Source organism: Fundulus heteroclitus, chromosome 20 (genome assembly GCF_011125445.2).
Source record: "Fundulus heteroclitus isolate FHET01 chromosome 20, MU-UCD_Fhet_4.1, whole genome shotgun sequence".
Lineage (NCBI taxonomy): Eukaryota > Metazoa > Chordata > Actinopteri > Cyprinodontiformes > Fundulidae > Fundulus > Fundulus heteroclitus.
Window position 1 is genome coordinate 24,123,850 of NC_046380.1, and position 23,914 is coordinate 24,147,763.

Here is a 23,914-nt window from a genome sequence, read left to right on the forward strand (position 1 = left end):
TCAGTCCTTGCTGCTGAAAAACATCCCCACAGCATGATGCTGCCACCACCATGTTTCACTGTGGGGATGGGGTTCTTGGGGTGATGGGGCTTGTTAGGTTCCCGCTTGTTAGTGTTTCCCTTGCTGGCCAAAAAGTTAGATTTTATTCCCCTCTGACCAGATCACCTTACTCCATCCATTTGGGGAGTCGGCCATGTGCCTTTTGGCAAACTCAAAATGTGTCTTCTTATTTCTGACACTAAGCAGTGGCTTTTTTTTTTTTCTGGCCACTCTTCCATAAAGCTCAGCTCTCCTGGTCCAGTCTGTGAGTTCTGGTGGGCGGCTCTCTCTTGGCAGGTCTGTTGTGGTATGAAGGACTTTTGATTCGCAGATGATAGATTTGATGATGCTAGTCTGGTGTAATATCAAATATTTGTTTTATTTTAATACCCCACCCTGACTTGTACTTCTCAACAACTTTGCCCCTGACTTGTTTAGCTCCTTGGTCTTCGTGGTGTGATACCCCTTGCTTAGTGGTGCTGCAGCCTCTGGGGCCTTTCAGAAAAGGTGAGTTTATACTAGATAATAGACGGGTCATGTGACACACAGGTGGACTTCATGTCACTAAATATGGGACTATTGCAGGGCTTTTCAAGTGCACTTTGTCAGTAAACAAAACAACACACCGGTGTGAAGTACCTAACATCACTTTTGTAACAGCTGACCCATTCTTTGTAACTCAGAAAATGTACATTTAGTCAAACTGCTCCTTTTGCACACTTTAACTTATTTCTAGAAAAAGAAATGTGTTTAAAAGTGTTTCTTGAATAGGCCTATTCTGGCGATCAGTCAATGTGGGTTCATGAATAAAATAGAAATATATCTCCGTGATTTTCTGGCCAGAGATTTTGCCTCTGAGGTTTTGCATGGAAGCAGACTTCAATTGGCTGAGTCCCAGCCCGAGACTCCGCCCTTCAGTCTTTAACTAGGCTGGCCCGGCGGTGTCAGCCGCAGTTTTGCGCGTCTGTTTTAGTCCCAGCGGACGCAGTTTACTCTGACGAACACTGACTGAGAGACGACCTGCACCGCGACACGGAGAAAAGAGAAGGTTTTTTTTTCCAAAGAGGTAGAAAACACCAAGCCAAATAGGGTAAGGCATGTTTATGTTACTGTCATCTTGAGCAAGGCAGCCTGTTATGTGCTTAAAGTAAAATGCGCACCGATCCGTGCGTAAAAGTGATGAGATTTTCATAAGCATCCATGCATGTTTTTAAAAACTGCTCTGCTTGCACCAAGAAACGTGCCAACATGGCAAAGCGATAGTTTGAAATGTTAACTCAATGTTTGCTTCTTGCAGATTTTCAAGGCCAATCTGCTCTGTATCCAAGAGGATTTTTAACCCAGAACACCTGAGCGGCTCATGGACACTAACAATCTCATAAAAGGACGCTATTTCCAAGAATCTCCTGGATTTTAATTGCCGGTATACATTAAAAAAATAGCGCACCAGAGAGCCCCTAGAGAGAGAGAAAGAGAGAGAGAGAGAGAGATGGATGTGGCGGCTGATCAGCCCCGCTGGATGCATCCCCACGCAGCCATGCTGAACGGACAACACCCGGATTCTCACCACCCCGGCCTGGGCCACAGCTACATGGAGCCTACCTCACAGCTGCTCCCTCCAGACGAGGTGGACGTTTTCTTTAATCACCTGGACTCACAGGGAAACCCATATTACCCAAACACAGCCAGGGCCAGGGTGTCCTACAGCCAAGCGCACGGTAATTTGAATGAAAAAAAAGTATTTTTTTTTTTTTTTTTTTACAATGCTCTCACTGTAACCCTGACGTGTTTTGCATTTAAATTCTAAGATAATAAACTTAATATTGTTTAGCCATTTTTTAACGTGCAATTTTAATGGAAACAGTAAGTCAACTTTGATTTTTTTGGGGTTTGGTGGATTTAAATAGGTCATTTAATTACTTCCTTGGGTTTGCACGTTTTATTTTACTTGAGTAACCTGGGTGACATTATCTATTTATGCGAATGTAAATTAGGACAGCGAACCCCTCTGAATCAACAAGTCTCCTTGCATTCTGACTCCCTCAGTCTAAATCCTCATGTCATTCTCTCTATAATAAATGTCTGCTGCTGTTTCCCCAGCTCGCCTGACGGGGACTCAGGTCTGCCGGCCTCATCTCATCCACAGCCCGGGGATCTCATGGCTGGACGGAGGGAAGGCAGCCTTGTCGGCCCACCACCACAACGCCTGGGCCGTGAGCCCCTTCAGCAAGCCCAGCCTGCACCACCCGGGCTCCGCTTCCCCCGGCGCCCTCTCCGCCGTCTACCCGTGCAGCAGCAGCTCAAACGCGGCCACCGCGTCGTCTTTGACGCCGCCGTCCCAAAGCAGCTCCCACCTGTACACCTTCCCTCCCACACCCCCCAAAGACGTATCCCCGGACCCGGGGGCCGCGTCCCCTTCCTCCGCCAGTCGCCGCCAGGATGGACGAGAAGGAATCTATCAAATACCAGTTGTCTTTTCCGGACAGCATGAAGATGGAGGACTCCAGTCCGCTGAGAAGCAGCCTGGCCTCGATGAGCGGACAGACCCCCTCCGCGCACCACCCCATACCGACCTACGCCCCCTACTCTCTGCCAGCGGCCCACGACTACGGCGGCAGCTTGTTCCACCCGGGCAGCCTGCTGGGCTCATCACCCGGCTACACCCACAAGAGCAAAAGCAAGGCGCGGTCCTGCACCGGTGAGCAAACACCCAACAGCGCAGAGTACAGGCAGGGGCATTAAATCTGGGGTTGGGACGGAAATCAGGCTGCATTTGCGTGTCTGTTGGTTTAGATCCGTTTTTTAAGTTTGACCAGATAATAAAGAAAAACACTGTAACTCTATTTTCATATATATTTAAAAGCATCATCGTCGGTTTATATGAGGCTCATAAAGGCATGTTTGTTGAAACTACGAGCCGATTTGTCCCGTACGTCAGTCCTTACGCGTGTCCTTTTCGTACCTACTTCACCGTCGTGAATGTTTATAGTCTACTAATCGTGTTAGGTTTCTGCTCTTTATTATTAACGAGGGTAAATAAACATAAAATGGGCTCAAATCTAAAGTATAATTAAATTCATTTGTATATTACAATCATAATTCATCTCCCGGTTATCCAAGCCATCTCGTAGACGCAATTCTCTTAAACTCCTGATAAGACAAAAACAACTCCAAGCGACCCCACTGACGAATATTATTCGCTCGAGTTAAACAATCACAATTCATTGCAATAGCCCACGAGTTAGTTTATAGTAGATAACTATATAACTAATCAAAGCGATCGCGATACATCCTGAAATTGGCGAGCATGAAACGTCTGATTGCACAAAAGGCACGAAACGGCGACGGCGGAGAGACGAGCAGCAGGATGGGAAATGTTAAAAAAATTGCAGAGCTCTTCTAAACTTATTACACAGTTTATTTACTTGGCTCTTAATAAAAGCAACAAACTAATTACAATGCAGGTTTATAGACCCAACATACAAAACAAAGCAAACGGTCATTGGCTTTGTAAAAAATAAGAAGATTAAAACATTAATTAATAGCTTATACTGTTTATTTCTAGATAATAACATTAAAACAACACGAAGCATATGACTTAGTAATTACCTTTTTTACGATGTACAAAAATCGCATGTCATTTAAAAATAAATCCTTACTAATGATATAATAATACAATATTTGTATTGCATATTATAGAGATAGTGAATAGTTTGTCTTTGTCCTGAGCAGAGTCGCTTGGGTAACCTCTTTAGTTAACGGAGACTGTGTAATTACGGGTGAGCTGACTGCAGCACCACCACCGGCAACAGCAGGTTACAGAGAACTGGACCCGAACCAGAGGTGTGAAAGGAAAATCCGCATTCGGAGCCGAGAAGAGACTCGATATTTAGACTGGGAGTCACTTCTCTGTTACATAAGGCGCTGTCCTTAATTGTCCGGAGACTGTCCTGCACTCGCTCTTATTTGATTACAGACCAGAAGAGATTCAAGCATGCTCCTGTTTTATATGCAGAGTAATTAAACACCCCAGAGAGTTGTTTTGCAGATAAAGAAAAAAATGGCTGCTGAAATCTATACCAACTTTAAAAGGATCTCGTGGCATGCTGCTGATTTTATAAGTGAAACCAAAGTTTCTATTATAATACTGACCTAAATTGTAAATTATTTCCCAGAGTCTTTGATTTGAGTGACAGCACAAGCATGCATGCAAACCAACCTGTTGCAAATGGCTTGTTCATGTGTTTTTAGTCCTGATTATTTTTTTGCAATATTATTTTGTATTTTATTAAACATAATTAAAACACAATTCTACTGTTGCAGGGGCTCAGCTGTTGAAGAAGCTTGTAAAAGTTTCCCCATATTTGTCTGAATTTCTCCTTGGTTTATTGATAAACTGACTTGTGCATGCGTGCGTGTTCCTTGTCAGAGGGTCGTGAGTGCGTAAACTGTGGAGCCACCTCCACGCCCCTGTGGAGACGGGACAGCACCGGGCACTACCTGTGCAACGCCTGCGGCCTGTACCACAAGATGAACGGCCAGAACAGACCGCTCATCAAACCCAAACGCCGGCTGGTGAGTCCTCCGCACTCTGTTGCAGAAGCCACCAACTCCCTGTGTGCGTGTTTGGTGAGAGGGAGTACATAAAGAGAGTGTAAGGTGAGGGGTGAGGGGAGGAAGAACAATTCCTGGAAAGTTATATTTTCCCAATCGGTTTCCAGGAATTGTGCTTCTTTCTCACCTATTGCTCTTTTGGCCCAAGCAGCAAGCAGAGAGGGGCTATCTGGGTTGTTGCTGTTATCATTATTACAGCTACCTCTGATACGGTCATTGATAGCAGGGCCAGATGGACATTTCTCCAAACACAACGCTTAATCCTGCTGCGTGCTTCTCAAACCTGTTGCTAAAAAATGTGTACTTGGTTGCCACAGTGGTATAATAAAAATAAATAAATAAATAAAATAAAAACAAAATATTATTATTATTATTAATAATAATAATAATAATAATAATAATAATAATAATAATAATAATAATAATAATAATAATAATAATAATAATAATAATAATATGAATGACGTATACTGTTATAACTTTTCAGTGATATCACATGTTTTCTGCTTTTCTCTGGAGGGCATATGACGGGCATGGGCAAAAGTTTAGTTTCATGGCAAAAAAATAAGTAAAAGTAAAATACAAACCTAAAAGCTCCACGTTTTTATGAACATAAAGTGGTTATAAAGAGAACAGAAAGTATGATAATGTAACTTAATAGAAGAGAACAGGTTAAAGTAGAAAAGAAAATAACACAATATTTCAAAATAGGGTTGAATAGTTTACTTTATTTGTCCTTCAGTGGGTCCTTTTGGGCCATAGGAAATCAAGAAAGGTGTCTTGAAGTTTACCTTCTGTAAATGTCGGAAAATGTTTCTATTTCAACCAAAAAGAGTTAGAAAGAAGGTCTGGAACGATTAAAGTCGCTTTGGTTATTACTCAGCATCAAACCTATCAAAACAACAGCGGTGCGAAATATTGAAACCGGAAGGCGAAATTATCACAAAAAAAAAAAGTGGTCGCTCCCGCATGCGAACTGCCCCCATAACAACGAAAGATAACCCCCCAAACAACTGCAAGGTTTCTTGCAAATTATACGAGCCCTCCCCGCCATTAGCTGAGCCTATGCATGCAGAGACGGTCATATATCAGCTCTGGTTTCCGTACGCAGCTCGGCCGGGACGCGCAGCGCTGCACCGAGCCTGTCGCTCAGCGGCGGCGGCAGCAGCAGCCATCCAGTTGTTTCCTATCCGGATGCCTGACCGCTCCAGATAAAGCAGCAAGCCTTCCCCCTCTGACCTCCTAACTATAGGCCTACACCTCACTTTGTTAGTGGTCAAGCTTTCCGTCCAGCGCAGAGACGCAGCAGCGCATGGGAGTTAAGAAAATATGAGCGACGGGGCATGTTTGGAAGCTGACATAGCTATATGTCAGAGGGCATCGTTTGATTATACTATGTAAAAAGTAAAAACAAACAAAAAGAAAAAGAAAAACCCAGTACAACAAACTGATTTTATGTTTACATCCTTTAACAGGTTGTAACTGCAGGAATATAACCACATCAAGTTATTGTGTCCTTAAGAAACAAAGCATTTGTTATAAAGGTGCTACACTGAAAAAAAACGACCTTACCCAGTAGAATTAACTAATAAAATAAATAAACTAATTAATCACTATATATATATATATATATATATATATATATATATATATATATATATATATATATATATATATATATTAATGCAAACATCTATATCTACCATCCCCATGAATCTGCACCAAATGGTTTGTTCCTGTTTTCACTAAGGTGTTTGGTAGTAAATGGGGCCCAAAATTCCTGGTGTCACCCTTGCATGTGATATACGTCATCATTTTTCACTCCCTGTAGTCCTACATGTCACATGTTCTGCACCACAACAACACCACATCCAATTCCTTTTATGTAAAAATAAATAATTGGCGTGATTGTTATTGTATTGTAGCTGTCCTTTCACGTTCAAAAGCGATACAAATAAGAAGTGGTTTATGATTAACCCATAAAATGTCAAAGAAACTTTTTAATTGGTTACATCAAGTTGGGATGGAAACCGTAGTTAAGACGTGGCTACCATGCAAAAACAAAAATTTGTTCTTAGCTTGCAAGCTTGACTTTAGCATTAGTTTTGTTGCTAAATTAAAGAATGATAGAAAGTCATTTAAACTATTTCAAGAAACTGGCGTGTAAACCTCTTCCCTGCAAATCATAGCTAGCGTGTGACTCTCATTGGCAATTATTGCTCAGAGTTAAGAAGCGCAGTATGCTAGCAGGTTTCACTTAAAAGCTTTTTTCCTAACGTTTAAATAGAGCTGAACACAAACCTTTCACATCTCCACTAACATGGTGGTATGTAAAACTTTTCCCTGTCAACCAGAGCCAAAAGGGGTCATTCATTGGCAAATACTCCCTAAATTACAAACTAGTCTTGTAATTTAGGCAGTAATTTAGACAAGTTTTTGCTAATCAAGTTAAAGCTGGATGAGATTCTTGTTTCAAAAACACTCAAACCTTCTCGACCGTAAGCCTTATAACAGTTATTGAGTTTTATGACGTTGATGCATTAATTCAGTGCAATCCAAACATGTCTGCAGGAAACCAAACCCAACAAATGAGGATAGCAAACGGTTGACTTGAACCAATATTTTCAGTTCAGTTTCACTCACTATGCTTATGTTAGACTTCTCAACACAATTTGTTCATGTAGTTCACATTGATCCATTATTGAACTTTACAAGTACAGACTATATGCCTAATTAAAATGTTGATAATTTTGGTAAAATTCAAGAACAAAATTCCTTTTTACAGTGTAAAGACACAACATTACTGAACTGCTAAATGTGAGCGGTGTTCATTACATACGATGACTGTCAAGTTTCAAATGTTTGAATCCTCTTCTTTTGCACTAAGCCAACTCAATGTTTACATATTTTCATCAAGGCAAACAGAGCCAGATCATTTCCAATTCATATTCATTAACAAACAGATCAGAGTAGTCTGTGGTCTTCATGTTACACTTTTTGAAAATGTCCCGCAACGAGAAAATGACATCGTTCTCTAAAAGTCTCATTGCTTGTCTGCTTTTGCTGTCCAGCTCTAATCAAACCCAAACCTGAATTCATTTGCAGTCGGCGGCCAGACGGGCAGGCACCTGTTGTGCTAACTGTCAGACGACCACCACCACACTATGGCGGCGCAATGCAAACGGAGACCCAGTGTGCAACGCCTGTGGCCTCTACTACAAGCTGCATAACGTAAGTTTTTTTTTTCTGCGTCCTTGGCTCTTTATAAAGCCAGGCAGCCGGGAAGTAAACTGACAGGCTGCATTGATTACCGAGTATTAAGAGAGGCAGGAAATATGGAGAGAAGGGGGGGGAATTGAGGGGTTTTCTACTCAGACACCGTGCTCTTTCTTTGTGTGTTATTGTTTCCACGGTAGGCATAATCCCCTTGAGGATAACAATGGCGGGACTGTTGTTGAGACTACCCTCCACATGAATAGCATTAAGGCAACGACATATAAAGACTATATGGGCCCTGGAGGTGTATATTTGCGAAATCAACAATTAGCTGACTGAACGAACATGCATTTTCTGCATTTAGAAAGCAAAATAACCAACCACTTTACAGAAATACATCTTCATTCCTGATCATTCACCTGTGCAGAGGTTAAACTCACATGTGTCAACAAATGCACAGTTTGGTCTCTTTTGAGATGTGTTTTCTATAGGTTAGTGTTCCATCCTGTTTTACAAGGTTACACAACATTTTTAGCTCTCAAGTCTAAAGACAGATGTCGGAGAAGCAAACTAAGAACCTCCCAAAATCTGGAAGGGACCAGGCTTAGATTTATTTTATAAATGTTACAAGATGTAGGATTATTGGAGCGCTTTTTAAAAGATGAAACCAACTATCTTTGCACTTTTGTAAAATAACACATTTTCACAGCATTGAGTAAAAGTAACACTGATTAACAATGCATATTTATTTCTTATCATTTTGGTTTTAATACTTAGACTAAAACAAAAATATAAATTTAATTCTAGTTTGGCTCCGTTTTGCAACTATTTATTAACCAACAAAGTACAACATGCTTATCTTAGCTGGTTAGATGATGGGACAATCTGCCCAGGTAGCAATCCTAATGTGAGCAACTCGATTAACATGCTGAACCAATTTGTAGTTTTAATTTTATAACATACATTAACACTTCTTTGCTATAACTGTCCAGATGTATTGTTCAGACAGTCCCCTTCAGCTTGTAAGCGAAACAAAATCCAGTAGCCTTTCTTAAGCCAGTTCCCTGGCAGTGCGCAGCAACAGGTGGGGCAGCACCACTCTACTCTGAGCTGCTCAGTTCTTCTAGCTCTTCTCTTTGAGCTCTCATTAAAAGAACTTTAAACCTTTGCACCTTCAGGACAGAAACATTTACCTGGATACCGGTAACCGGCCCATGTCTGACTGCCGGGGTTCTGTACATCCGGTCTCAAAGAACTGTGCAAAATATATTTGTAATCTTAAGATGTAAACATTTACTCTGATGACTGGATAACTTTGCTGTTTTCAATATTACTGCTAAAACAGCTCATGCCATCATGCATGTTATTATGCACTCTCTGCTTTATGGGCCTGACTGACCTCCGCTCCTTATCCCTCCTCCCACAGGTGAACCGGCCTCTCACCATGAAAAAGGAGGGAATACAGACTCGGAATCGGAAAATGTCCAACAAGTCCAAAAAGAACAAGCGGGCCAGCGACAGCTATGAGGAGTTTTCCAAAAGTCTGCATGACAAGAGCTCCTCCTTCAGCGCCGCCTCTCTGGCCGGTCACATGACCATGGGCCACTTGCCGCCTTTCAGCCACACAGGACACATGCTCCCCACGCCCACCCCCATACACCCGTCATTTGGACATCCACACCACTCTAACATGGTCACAGCAATGGGCTGAGAGGCTGAAGAGAGAGGGCTCTGCAGAGCTTTTCACATCCTGAAATGGTTGCTTATTAGGGGATAAGGGTCTGAGTAAAAGACAGGGTGTAAACACCTGCTGGCATGCAACGCATGCGCCTTTAACTCTTTTGGGTTTTGATTGATTTTACCAGTCACAGGTTGTGAGGAAGAAGTTCCCTTTTCTCCTTTATTGACAGGTACTAATTTTGCTGGAAAAACATTAGGCATTCTTTTTATGCCAGGCACATGAAAAAAAATTATTTGCACCGTACAGTTTGGCTGCCACTGACTGCCTGAATACATGTTTGGACATGTGCTGCGCAGGCTTGTAGTTACTGTGAATATTGTAAATGTGTGAGACTGGACAGTGCATCCCAGACAAAAAAAAATCCAATCACCACTTAAAATATGCTGGCTTTTTGGCTCATGGACACCTTTAAAAGCAGTTTTCCACAAGAGGAGAAAAAAATAAAGGTTTATGAACTTTAATTGTAACACTGTTTATTATTATAAATATTGTTATTGTAATTAATATTGTTATTCAGATAATTTATTTTCACTATTGTTTCTTTTTTTGTCTATATTATCGGATTTATAATATGGATACTGTTATCGCAGTTATGAGTATATTTTTAGCCGAGGCGCTTTGTCTGAACTGGTCAACCTTTATACAAATAAAGAGATTAAGTTCACTAAACTATGTTTCCTGCCTGTTTAGTGCTATGAGTCTGGGATATGTAAATGGATTCTGAGACAGAAGAATGAAATTATTATTCAAGAGACACAAAACAAAATAATTAAAGGTAAAAAAAAAATATTTACTTGATATAAATCAAAGTACGTTTCATTTGGTTACGGACATTTCTATTTCAAAATGGGTTTCAAGTAAATCGTGCAAACAATCTTCAACCAAACAATGGACCAATAGTCTCTTAACAGCTAATTCTGTGTAGGAATGTACAAAGAAAAAAAGTATATGAGAAACAATTTTTTCCTTGTTGGCTGATTGGTAAAATTAGTAGTTTTTGCCATGTGAAAAAAAAATCAAAGCAGTGTCTTTATTTTGTTATATGATAGTTAATATTAATATTTTATTTTATATTTATATTTTAACAATACCGAAAAAAATGTACTATATATATGGAAATTCAACACCCTCACAGATCACTATGTTCACACTGCAGGGAAATGCGACCCAAATACGAACTTTTTGCTTATATGCGCCCGATATACATCTTTTGCATGGCAGTGTGAACGTCCGGATTCCGATATTTTTACCCCAAAGAAAAATCTGATTTGTGCCACTTCCATAAGTGGTACTAATTCAGATTCGTATCGTATATATTTCAAAGCGTCCACAGTCTGAATGGTCACAGTCTCTTGGCTCTCACTACACATCGACACACAGTACTAGCAATTAGTGCTCCATAAAAGACCATCTTCTTACCTTACATCTTGTTATGATGTGGTCTTAACTTTGTCGGCTCCCATTGCTCAATAGTTTTTTAATACTAACAAGGAGAGATGCTGGCAAGTTTCCGTGTTTTTTAAAAAATTTTCGGGGTTTTTTAACAAGACTTTATTGAAAACTTCTAGAAACAATTGAATTCACCATCACTTCTGTAAACAGTGCGTTGCTGTGTGATGTCCCCTTCTGTTATCTGTGTATGCGGGTCGCTTTGCTGTCTTGAATCATTCAGACAGAAGTTTGATGGTGGTTGCATTTGATAGTATTATGAATGGCCACCTAAAAAAAACAATTTCAGCAAAAAATCAGAATTGAGCATCAAGACCTGGATTGTCAACGTAGCCTATGAGTATCTAGTGATGCTGTTTAGTTTGCCGAATGCTCTTGCTGCCTTTCAACTCTAGTGAATGACGTCCTCAGAGATATGGTGAGGCAATTTTTTTTTGTCTATCTGGATGACATTCTCATTTTTTCTAAGAACCTCAAGATCCACAAGAAATGTGTCAGTTCAGTCATTCTTCAGCTCCCTTAATAGAATATCTTCATCAAAGCAGAGGAATGTGAGTTTCGCCGCTCCACCGCGTCTTTTTTTGTTTCATTTTTTCTCCAGACAAGATCTCAATGGATCCTGAGAAGAATGGCTGATTGGCAGGAACATTTGGATAGAAAGCAGCTACAGTACTATCTTGACTTTGTCAATTCTCATAGGTTTATGAACAACTACAGTCAAGTCCCTGGTCCTCTTCATGTCCTCACATCATCCAAATCCAAATTCCTATGAAGTTACCAAGTTTTTAATGCCTACTCACATCATCTCCAGTTTATAAAACTACTCACATCATCTCCAGTTGTCTGTTCTCCAAATCTTAGCCTGTCAATGTCAGTGCTTTATTGAAGTGAATGACTCAGACATTGGAACGGTAGCCGTTCTCAGTTAGTGGAACGCCAAAATCAAATTTCATCCATGTTTTTTGTTGAGTACAGTTGGCCTCTCTACTGATCCTGATCAAGGAGTCCCATGGTCAACATTTGATTCTCAACCGATGCACACCCAATTGTTTGTCCTGGACCACCTTAAAACAGAGATACCCTTCGTGTGGTTCTCGACTCTTTTGTCGCCCATTCCTTGGGAAGACTCTGGCAATGGTTCAGGGTAAGTTCTGGGGTCCATGCCCAGGATACTAAAGAATCAATCTCTGCCTGCCATCTCTGCAACCAAGCCAAGTCATCTAGGAGGCTGCCAGCCGGACTACTACCCCTGCCCATCCCCCCGTTGGCTAATTGACCAATATAAGTTTGGACTTTGTCACTGGTCTTTCTCCCTCTGATTCCAGCGCTGCCATCCTGACCCTTGTCAACAGAAAGGATGAATCAGGTGGTAGAAACAAAGCTTCAGATCCTTTGTCAATATGACGTCTCCAAGTGGTCACAGAATCTACCTTGGGCTGAACCATCGGCTCTCTTCCATCTACTGTCACCAGCCTGTTTCCTCTTTACACAAACACGATGAGCTGTTAATATTTCACCTGTTGTAGATAAAAGTCTTATGATACTCTCTGTATTAATCCAGATTAGTTTCTCCAGAGCTAGCAGCTAGTCTGAGCAGGGCACTCCTTGTTGAGCTACCAGGGAGCTTCCATGAAAAACATGAACTGCAGAACAGTGTTAATCAGAGTTGAAATTTGACACAAATGGATGAGTGCGACAACAACTGCTGTTAGAGGTGTTTGCTGGGGCAGCCGATATTAAAGGGTCCAGACAACCTGATCGCCAACACCGGTGGACACACACGTTCAATGGTCTCTTGGTTCTGTCTCTAACTCATTGTTTCTACCAACTTCCCTTGCGTGTCTGTCATCATGGCTCTCCCTTCCTGTCTGCTACATGTTCTTAGTGTACCATGTTTCAGATTTCATCTTGTTCTCTCATTTGTTTCTCCCCAGTGGGGTTTTCAGTGCCAAAGGGACCTCTGCTCTGAGATGTTGTATATTCTGCAGGTCACCAAAGGGTCAGCTGAAAGTCAACATAAACAGCAGACACTTGGCCTCCAGCATAAACTCCTCTCAGTGATTGGGTCTCCTGCGTCCGAAGGGCCTCGCTGTCATCCTGTCATCCAGTTTGTTTGATGTGCGCAAGACTGGAGCAAAGAAATTAGAGGCTCGATGCGGCTGTTTACAGATATGTGCTTTCTTTAGTGCTGGATTTGATGTAAGAAGTCACCGTTTGTCTGGGAGTCGTTAAATCACAAACGTGGCCTGAGTAAATGCAGAGACCAGTTTCAATTAAAAAAATTTGGGAGATTTTTTTTCTTCTTTTTTTTAAGGGATAAAGTCAATGCAAACCAGTGTGGCGTTCTGTTACTATCCATATTTCCTTGGACAGGAAAGATTACTTTTACCAGCCACAACATGGCCTGATTCCCACCACACCCATGGGAGCAAAAAATATACTTTAAATAGGAGCTTTCTGGCAACATGAAGGAGATTAAAATATTTCAAAATGCAGCACACCAGCCCTTGATTTAACAAAATTCAAGAATTGATAAACAAAGCATCTGACAATTCCTAAGACTTTGTGACTCCTCCCTGGGCAACACACAACGGCCCGTCTCATTTTAGTCCAAATATTCCTTGATGATCCCCAAGACTTTTGGGGAAATATGCTGTTGAGTGATGAGAGAAAAGTGAAACTTCATGCAGCGTGTATGTCCCATTATTTCTGATGTGAAACTAACTCAGCAGTTCAGAGAAAGAACATCCTCCTGTCCTGACAGTCAAACCAAGAGGAGGTAGTGTGATAGTCTTGAATTTCACAGGTTGTTGATTTGATCCATTATAAAGCTGACTAGCATAAGCAGGCACAAAACAAATCTTTTGAGTATAGCAGATTTTAAAAGCTGAATGATTTACTCTGTAAATTTAAAACAACTTAACTGAAAGAAGCCCTTTCTTTTGAAATGTTCAAGTAGTGCTGGACTGAAAATAAGTACAAAAGTAGCCAACGCAGAAAAAAAGTTGAAATGAAAATGTGGATCACAATCAATATAATACATTTCAAGAAAGTTTGGCAGGATGGATGGAAATGTGGAATGACATAGGACTTTTGGCTGTGTGTCATTCAACTGGAAATACAGCAGTGTTGGCCTGAAGAGGAGAAAAGACTGAGGAGGAAGTAAAGCTGGATAAGGAGTCCAATGAGCAAGAGGTATGGGTGTAACAAAAACAAACATTTTTCATTAAGCGACATCAGTTATCTTAATAAATCACAAAATCTGGATTTGGCTTCTTGAACTTAATTCATATCAATGAGGAGATCTGAGTTTTTTGTCCCTCAGTACTTCTTAATAATAGGCCTCCTTACATGGTTAGCGCTAACCGCTCCGGGGCGCGTCCGCGTTGCGCGTCCGAGTTGCGCGTCCGCGCCCCGGAAAACAAAACTTGCCAAATCCGGTCGGGAGAAGGGCAAAAACATGGTTTCCACAACAAAAGCCTTCAGAGCCGTTCTCTGATGTTCTTTTAATGAAACAATATCAGATAGATTGGACAACACAGAAGAAATAGCAGCATCAATGCTAACGCTTGCTTCCTCGATGCGAGCCGCCATTGTTGTTGGAATCTCACGGTGGCTTCTCCACTACGTCACATCCATGAAACACCCGCCCTGCGTCCTGATTGGCCAGACCATAAATTTGGTTGGGGAAATCACTTTCAATGAGCCGTGTCCCAGATGTATGTGAGTGGAGCTAGGCGGAGCGATACATGCAGCTGGCTGTTGTCAGGTTAACTTCTTACATCTCACAGAGCACTTTCAGTCCAACATTAAAAAATGTATGGCACACATGAAAATCTATGTCCAACTAAATTAGGAGAGTAATAACCAAGGAAGCAAAAAAGAGGTCGGTGGTAACTCTGGAGGTGTTGTAGAGGTCCACAGCTCAGGTGGGAGAATTTGTGGACAGGATAATCATAGGCGTGCATACAAGTATTTTATGGAAAGGTGGCAAAGCCATAAATTCCCACCGGCCACGTTGGGGACACAAACAAAAAGGGGAAGAAGGTGAAGATGAGACCAAAATCACGCTTCACGCCATTCACTGTGTGGGGAGAAAACTAAACCTCCACATCACACTGAACACATTATCTCACGTAATGAAAAATGGAGGTGGCAGCATCATGGTGTGGGGAATATCTTTTTTAGGGGCAGGGGAACTGATGAGAAGATGGATGGAGATCATTTCAGGGCAATTCTGGAAGAAAATCTGTAAACTGAATGCACATCGGAACACAACAGTGCGTTTTGTCAATTAACGCATCTCAATTAACACATTTTAAACGCATTAAATGCATAATGCTGAAGCGTTCTGAGACAGGACAGACTGTCGGACTCCATCTTTGGTTAGTTTTCACGATAAGGGTCTGTGCTTTTTAATGGATCCCTGGGCAACGTGCCTTGGAGCTGCCAAGCAGACGCAGCCCACGAGAGATGTTTTATATATAACATGTTTTCTGGTGCAAATATGATGCCACTGATGTGTGCTTCGGTTTAGCGGCTGAAAAAAAGGATCATGAACAAAAGAAATTAAATGGTTCATGTGTTAAAACAGCTCAGTCAAAGCTCAGCCCTAAATCCAAATAGAAATCTTTAGGAAGACTTGAAAACGGATGTCCACAGGCACAATCCATCAAGTCTGACTGAGAGAGACCAATTTTAAAAAAGAATAATGGAAATAAATTTTACTCTTAAGATGTAGAAAGTCAATATACAAAAGAATTGCACCTGTAACTGCGGTGAAACCTTTTTTTCACCTCAACTGTGTTGCGTTGACTCAGCATTGTTAAACGAAAAAGGCATACCACACTTTTTAGACTTTTTTTTTCATTTTCCTGCTACTTACACTTAAATGCTACAATTGTGGAGGTCTGTCACATGAATCCAATATGTAAATAAATATATAATGTGAAAAATTGTAAAAGAGTTCACATAGTATGAATACTTTTGGAAGACACTGTGTGTGCATTTTGATCTGTCACTGAGTCTGGGTATTTCAAACAGGAACAAAGGACACAAGCTGGTTTGCTCTAGCAAACACTGACAGATATGGGGCATGGAAAGAGCTAAGTACCTGAGATGTTTTGTCCTTCCTTCCCAATGTCCTCCCGTCCCGGCCTAGATAGCCCGCCTCTCAGATTTCCTCAGGGCAGAGCCTTGGGCTCTTTGTCAACTCTGTTATAAGATAGTGGGGCCCAAACGCCCAGTCCCTGGGGCCCTAACACACAGGACATTAACCCAGTGCCTACAGTGTAGCACTGTCAGGCAGATGTAATTCTCCCTCCCTCTCTCCTGGAGCCTCCCTCCACTTTTCATTGGTGCAACAGGCGAAAGAAAAGAGGTGATTGTTTGGGGACAAGAGGGATGAATTTGTCTGCCTCAGACAAGAGAAGAAAGGCAGTTTGAAAGGGACTTGTCAGCAGTTGTGGATCAGGTAGTTGGAGGGTGTTCCACTTCTCAGAGAAAACGCACCATGTGTCGGCACGTTCTAGGTTTTTCTGCAGAGTCCGCAGCCACAATGTGTGTGTGTGTGTGTGTGTGTGTGTGTGTCTCGGCGTGTGAATTGAATTGTACATTTTGATTCTTGGATGTGTGCATGGTGTCATAATTTACATCATCACAGCTTCATTATTTCAACTGTTTCCCTCCTTTTGCAGGAAACAAACTCCTGCACCTTTAAATAACCAGTGATGTGGTGCTGATGCTGCACTTTTTTTTTTATCTCCACCTGTAAAAAGTATGACTGTGGTTTACTTTGATGGAAGCCAGAACAATTAGTGACACATTTCCATACTCGGTAGAGGTAAGTTAGCTCTCCCTTGGGAATCTGAGAGTTTTGTTGGCGGCTCTAATTTTTCCCCAGGGGTCCTGAGGAACGCTGGTGTAAGTCGTTTTTTGTGACTCTTTTTTTTATTTCTTACCTCTTAACATCCAGCCACATTTTAAATGTTAACAGGAATCCATGTTTTTTCTACTCCAACGTCTATATAAAACTTTATGTGTTGCTTTCATCTCCCACATCACCATCTGTTTTCTAATCAACCCTTTTAAAGCTTTCCTTTGTTTTTGACTCCAGTAATTTAATTTGTTGGAAAAACAAACGGTCTAAGGAGTTTCTGTCACACAAAGGTAGGAGTTATAAATTTCACCCAGGAGCTGATTTAGTATGCCCACCCAGTCTTAGACCCTCCCTTCACTTGCCACCTGGCCTCTCTTTATCTTGTCCTCACTGGATAAGTCCAAAGTCATATTTTCAGCGACAAGATGGCATTTTAATAGGATCCCAGAGTAAGTATGTGGCTTCAGAAGAATGACACAGTAAGTGCTTCCAGGACGAGGGGTCAGGGAAGTTTTTTAAAGGAGGCTGAAAGCTGCACTCAAATTGACCCTCAACTATGTGGCCTAAAAGAAACTTATTTTTCGGCTCTTGGATTACTACTTGCTTCTAAACCTTAACTTTATTTAGTCATTTTCAAACACCAAATCAACTCAAAGTGCTGAACAAGGCAAGGGACAATAAGATACAAAAATTAATTATTAAGATAAAAATTGTTTGTTTCAGAATAAGCATAGCTACGTATACTTAAAAAAAAAAAAAAAACCCAGCTAAAATCAAAAGGACAATATGTGTTTTTAACAACAAGTCTGCAATGCAAAGCAGAAGGAAGAAAATAAAAAAATGAAAGGGGCCTTGTCATGTACTAGGACTTTGCAAATGTCTACGGCAGTAGCTCACTGGTTTCTGGAAGCCTTCCCTCACATGGCAGGGGCTCGTAGCAGAACAGGCTGGTGACAGTGCAGGGCTCTTGGCGGGCATCAATGACCCAGACGAATACATCTGAAGATGGAGCTGGAATTTGCCACAAGCTTGGCGCCAGACAGGACCTGGAGCTTGGTGTCTGACCTGTCCTGAAGAAGAAGGTTGGTGCCCAGGAGCCTCTGCAGACCTCGCAGAAGTTCTGGTAACAGATTCCCACGCAGTAATTCAGGAAGTGGGATCGAGAGGACAGATCGCTAACCCTCCAATGAAGCTCCCAAGACAACCTCAGGTAAGCGTCTGACTAGCCTCGTGAGACCATCCTGATCTCGCGAGATTTCAAGGTTTCACTCGCAGATCAGTCTGGCTACTCTCTGTTAAAGAAAATTTGGAGCCGTTCACCAAACGAACGTCCAATCAGCGTTGGCTTTGAGGCGGGTTGAGGTGTGACGCAACGGGAAGCGCGACAGTTCAGTCTAAAGAACATGGCGGCTTCAGCCGTTGAAACTAGCGTTAGCGTGGCTATCGAGCAAGTTTTATCGGAATTACAGAGTATTTATTTGCTGAGCTAACGAGCCTTTACCTGCAGCAGCAAGAGTAGCTTGGCTTGTGGTTGTGTTTTCGTCGTCGCTCGTAACAGAGTGACGACGAATCTGATTGGTTCATTTGGCCCGTCTATCACCAACATAGGCCAATCAGCTAACTAGTATTTTCGCCCCTTCCCAAAATTACTTTAACGGAAGGTTTCCAGATGGATATGCGGCGCAAATCTATCTGGCGGAGTCAGGTAAGCGTCTGACATCCTCCTTAGTCTCAAACAAAGCCCAAGTGTCCACCATTACTTTCATCCCAGGTCGGACACCCAGTGCCGGCGATGAGTTCATGTTTAGGCCAGAACGTAGTGTAATGAGTAATGCTGGTGAACCCGATGTTCAGCCAGACACAGAGTTACGTTTTCTTTCTTCTTTTTTTTTTTTTTAAGCTTATTGCAGGGATGAGTAATGGTAAACAAGACAGGCAGGCAAATTCAGGACGTATGAGTAGTGGCAAGTGAGGCAGGCAAGCAGAACCAGACTGACCAGGGGTTGCAGGCATTGACGGGACAAACCAGATGATGAAGGCAGGGGCTGACCAGAACAGGCGATGTGGGCCAACGAAGCAGCAGAATGGGAAGAGTTGGCAGTAATTAATGGCAACAGGTGGAGCTGGTCTGAGCTGATTGATGGGGGACTACTGGCTGAAGAGAGGGCTGAGCTGACAGGATAGTGGCTGGTGGCTGAGAGGTGACAAAGCTGATTCTAGAAAACTCCAGAAACGTCCAAAACAAATAAACACAAAAACTAAATCATGAGCATTTCTGAATAAGACTAAAGCTGAGTAAACGATTTATGCTTTAGAATTGAAAACATATCTAGTATATGTGACTTTTCGAGCACTTTTTCGGCAGGGACTTGTTTGGGTTCCTAAACATGAGGTTTGTAGCAACCATATTGGATTTTGATGTTGAGGGTGGTTGGTGCCCTTCATTCAAAAACCCAGTGCCAAATGTAAATGTACAAATCTTGTTGCATTACTGTTTGAAACATACATGTTAGCATGGTAGTAACTTGGAAACCTGAGTAATCAGAGATGGTACCTGTTACACAAATGTCTGAGAACTGCTGAGCTACACATCCTGATTCTGTGAGGATATTCTGCCAGCATATCACTGAGACCCAATAAACGTTTAATTTCCAATCAAACATTCCCAAATGATGTTAGAGATTAAATAATGCTACTTGACGTAAACATCTTATATCACTTCTGTATAAACCTGATGTAACTGACCTTCCATGAAATGAAAAGCTTCACTTTCATAAGAGCATTATTCAAAGAGCAGATGTAAGTAGTTGAGTAACATGGGGATTATATGGCTCATCCTGATCAATTTTCATCAACAGCGCTAATCTCTGCTGCCAGGTGAAACAACCTGTCTAGTAGAAAGTGATGGTTCATGTCAACAGGTGTTACATGGATACCTCGAACACGCCATTGTTTACTGCTGCAAAACGTTTTACAAACACTGTCCAGAAAAACAGAAAAATTTTACATTTCTTACTAAAGAGGTCACCATCATTTACCATAATCTGGTAGGTCTTTTAAACAGACTTCAACTAGATTAATAGCTGGGAAAAAAAACTATATTATGAGTTAATTTTCTGCTGTTACCTGGTAAATACTTTATGATCATCACTACAGTTTTGTGAATAAATAGGTAAAAAAGTGAATTTACTGAGGGGTTTTATTGATGCCACAATCAGCACCTAGTGATTAGTACAGCTTTTTGTAGGAGCATTTTGAACATTAGACATAAACTTTAAAGAGTTCCTGACAGTGAGAGTGGCCGTCATGTTGAGATGCAAGAGCTGTTGATGACTCTTGTATTTGATAATAAGAAATCCCAAGATAATTTTAAATCAGTCATTCCACTGAAAAGAAAACAGTCTACAAAACACCTGCCAACATGCCCAAAATATACTATCGTTGAAATGAAAATGCATGCCAGTAAAATCAGAAAATTACTGCATTCACTTAACTTCCATCATAGCTGTCCAGGGAGCAAAGTCACCCTCAAGGTATAAGGGAACTAAGCCACTGCTTAGGGCTCCAAACCCTCAGGGACCGCCTATAAATGCATGAAGTTTAACACAAACCATGGATCTAAATTTTTAGATTTGTTCATGGAGATTACTTTGTGATTAATTGACTTCAGTGTTTGAGCTTGGTTTCATCTCAAACAAATGTCACTAAATACAAACAAATTATCCCTGTTGGCTTTTAAGATCAACCAATTAAACATGCCCCCCCCCCCCCCCCTTCATATCTGAACTGAAATGTTGTTAGTGGTGGACATGTCCTTAACATAAGGATTACTGGATAATTATTTGTCATTGTATCACTACAACAAAATTTTGGAGGCACGTAACTAATGTAGCAGTATATAATAAGAATAAATGTATAAAAACAACACAGAACATGAAGAATGGCCCCAAATCTAATTCTGCTTAAGGCCTCATACAGCCGTAGGGCAGCCCTGCCAAGGAGGAAACCTTTGCTCTCTAAGAAAAAACAAGCTTAAGGATAGTGTACAACCATCAGGAAAAAAGGTAAAGTTGAAGAAGAATTGGATCCTGCATCATAACAATAATCCAAATACACCAATAATCCACCTGAGATGAGAATTAAGAAATGGACCAAATTAAAATTATGTTTTTATGTGTTCTCAAAACATTGTGTAAAAAATGTTTCAATTACCTACATTTATTTTTTAGTGCGCTCGATGAAACCCAAAAGTCCCCACCAAGTCCCGTATTTAACTTTCCTTGGGATTTATAAAGTATTTTTCAATTGAATTGTATCCCAAGCATGTTTTTAAAACTAACAAAGCTTACGTTGGCCAGAAAACCAGGCATTTAGGACAGCTCGGACATGGATATCATCAAATGTTCAAACAGATGACCTGAAACATTTTCATAACATCAGCGTGACCATTTGCATCATGTTGGGTGAGGACTTAAAAAAAAGCTTTTTTAAAGAATAACGGAAGGGGTGGAAGAATAAATCACAGCATTTGCATCCCCAGCAGATTTATAAGTAGGAGCATGACTAGACTCTAATTTGTTTGTAGCCGTTCTTTATGCTTTTGTACATTTTAAACTTCACAGTTTTACATACCATTTTGATTAATTTTAAACACCAGGTAGATAACTAAGAATAGGCAAAATTACACCATAACAGAAAAAGACCTTTGAAGTCGTTTAGGTATGTGATCAGGATGCCTCCTCTGAGGTTTACTGGGTGCGTCCCACTGGGACGAGACCCTAGGGAAGACCCAGAACTCACTGGAGGGACTATATAAGCCTTCTGGCCTGGGAACGCCTTGGGATCCCCCAGAATCATCTGGAGGATGTTGCTGGGGAGAAGAAGGTCTGGGTTTCTCTCCTGGATCTGATGCCCCTGTGACCCGATCTCGGATAAGTGGAAGATAATGGATGATGGACAGATGAACGAAAGATGTTCAAATGACGCCCAAAGCACATAATCTCATCTGTCAACACTCCCATGGACATGAATCGGTTCTCACAAAATTAGAGAAATAAACCCACAAAAACTGTGTTACTTCCGACTTTGACTGCGGACGAATGTAACCTTCTCACCTCACTTTTAAAAAGTCAAACTGATTGCCTTTCAGATGAGTGCCCTCTTATCGACGTTTCTTTTTTTCATGTCATATCCGTCATATTGCTTTTCTTCTCCTTGTTCCATTTACCATTTCCAATGTATATGTCTTTAACCCATCTACCAATGTGCTGAGCTCTATGAAAAATACTGATAAGCATCTTGTTATTTATATATTTTCTTAAAAAGCGTTACTTTAATAGAGGTTCACTCACTGACGCCAGTTTGGCACAGTTTAATAGGATGAGGGCCAGAAACTAGGCCAAAAGTTATGAGGGTTCAGAGAGATAAAGGACCAATGAAAATGAAAAGAAAGAGAGTAACATATATCATATATCTTCCTCACCTGTAGCTTCTGCTGCATCTTTAGTGTCACCTTCCCAATCCTCTCAGCCCACAGCCCCAACAGCTTCTTCTCATCAACCAGTTTAAGTTAAACACTACTGCTGCCGTCAGTAGTCAAAATTTGAGCCAAGGAACACTCTTCATCTCTGACTTAATAGATCAGAGGTTAAGTTGTGGAGAACTTTAAAGCATTTTCTATTAGGATATTGTTTACATTAAAAAGAATAACCTAATACTTGATTCAGAGAAATGGCAGAGATTGCCTGGTAACTCTGGAGGAGCTGTAGAGATCCACAGCTCTGGTGAGAGACTGGCCTTTATGAATCGAGGCAAGTAGAAAGTCACCATGTAAAGAATTTATTCAGCAATGCAGGACAAAGTTTGCCACAAGCCACGTAGGGGACACGGCAGGCTTGAACAAAACTGAGCTTTTTAGCTTACATGCAAAACTACGGCAGTTAATTTTTAACGAGACGTCTCAATAAACACATTATCTGCTACAGTGAAAACTATGGTACTGGTAGCATCACGTTGTGGGGAGACAGTTTCTAGATGACCCATAAAGACATGTGGTGAAAGTTTGTAAAAAATAATTGACATGGGAGCTGAATACAAATATGTGTCATGCATTATTTGCAAAAGTAAATAAGATGTGTCCTTTTTCTTCTATTTCATATTTATACACTACTTTGTGCCTGTCTGCCACATCAAATTCCAATAAAATACATGGATGTTTGTGATTGTAACATGAGAAATACAAATTTGCTGCAAGGTGTAAGAATACTTTTATGAGTTGGTATGGGAAAAAGTGTATACTCTATAATAATTAATGGAAGAACTATTCCAGACACATACCCCTTCTGTTAGTTGTGAGCATAAAAACTGAAACTTTCAGTTACGTTTTCAGGCTTAATGTTGAAACCAAGCATTGTTTTATTTTCACTATGCAAGCATATGCTAGTTTGTGTTGATCTGTTGCATAACATCTCAAGACGAGGCACTGAAGTTTGTGGCTGTAACAAAAAGGTGGAAAAAGTTCTTTTCCATTCATGTCCTTCTTCGGGTTTTTTCCTCCGGACCTGCTGATGTATGAGACAGATAGCATCCCGGCAGCCTCCCTCCACGCAGCGCCATCAAACAGCGAGCAGAGACGGATGGGGGGTGGGAGGCTGCTTTCAGCACAATGTGCTTACTGTATCAGTGGACGGGTCCTGACGCAGAGGAAGTTACATGAAGTTGACCCCCCCCCCCCCCAACACACACACATTAAAGACAGAGTCAAATGCAAACAGTGATATGGCAAAAATATCCAGTGTTGTAGTGAAAAATCTCACCTCAACAACAGAGGCATGTGTGAGCTACAACCCCGCGTCCATTACGCGAACACACTTCACTGTGAGACTTTCACACAGTCCGCCTGGCCTTTCAAGTCACAGGTGAAAGGCAAATCCGGTCTGACTCCGTTAACTACAATCTTTTGTGCAATAAACACGATC

At 41.2% G+C, this 23,914-nt stretch overlaps 1 protein-coding gene across 1 annotated transcript; it reads left to right on the forward strand.

Moving 5' to 3' along the window:
• Positions 1 to 974: 974 nt before the first annotated feature.
• On the forward strand, positions 975 to 10,279 carry gata2b (GATA binding protein 2b). Its single transcript, XM_012863830.3, is given in 7 exon segments — positions 975 to 1,129; positions 1,337 to 1,757; positions 2,140 to 2,467; positions 2,469 to 2,737; positions 4,469 to 4,614; positions 7,759 to 7,884; positions 9,296 to 10,279. Coding segments are annotated over 6 exon segments (1,383 nt in total). The 5' UTR covers positions 975 to 1,129; positions 1,337 to 1,528; the 3' UTR covers positions 9,581 to 10,279.
• Positions 10,280 to 23,914: the final 13,635 nt, after the last annotated feature.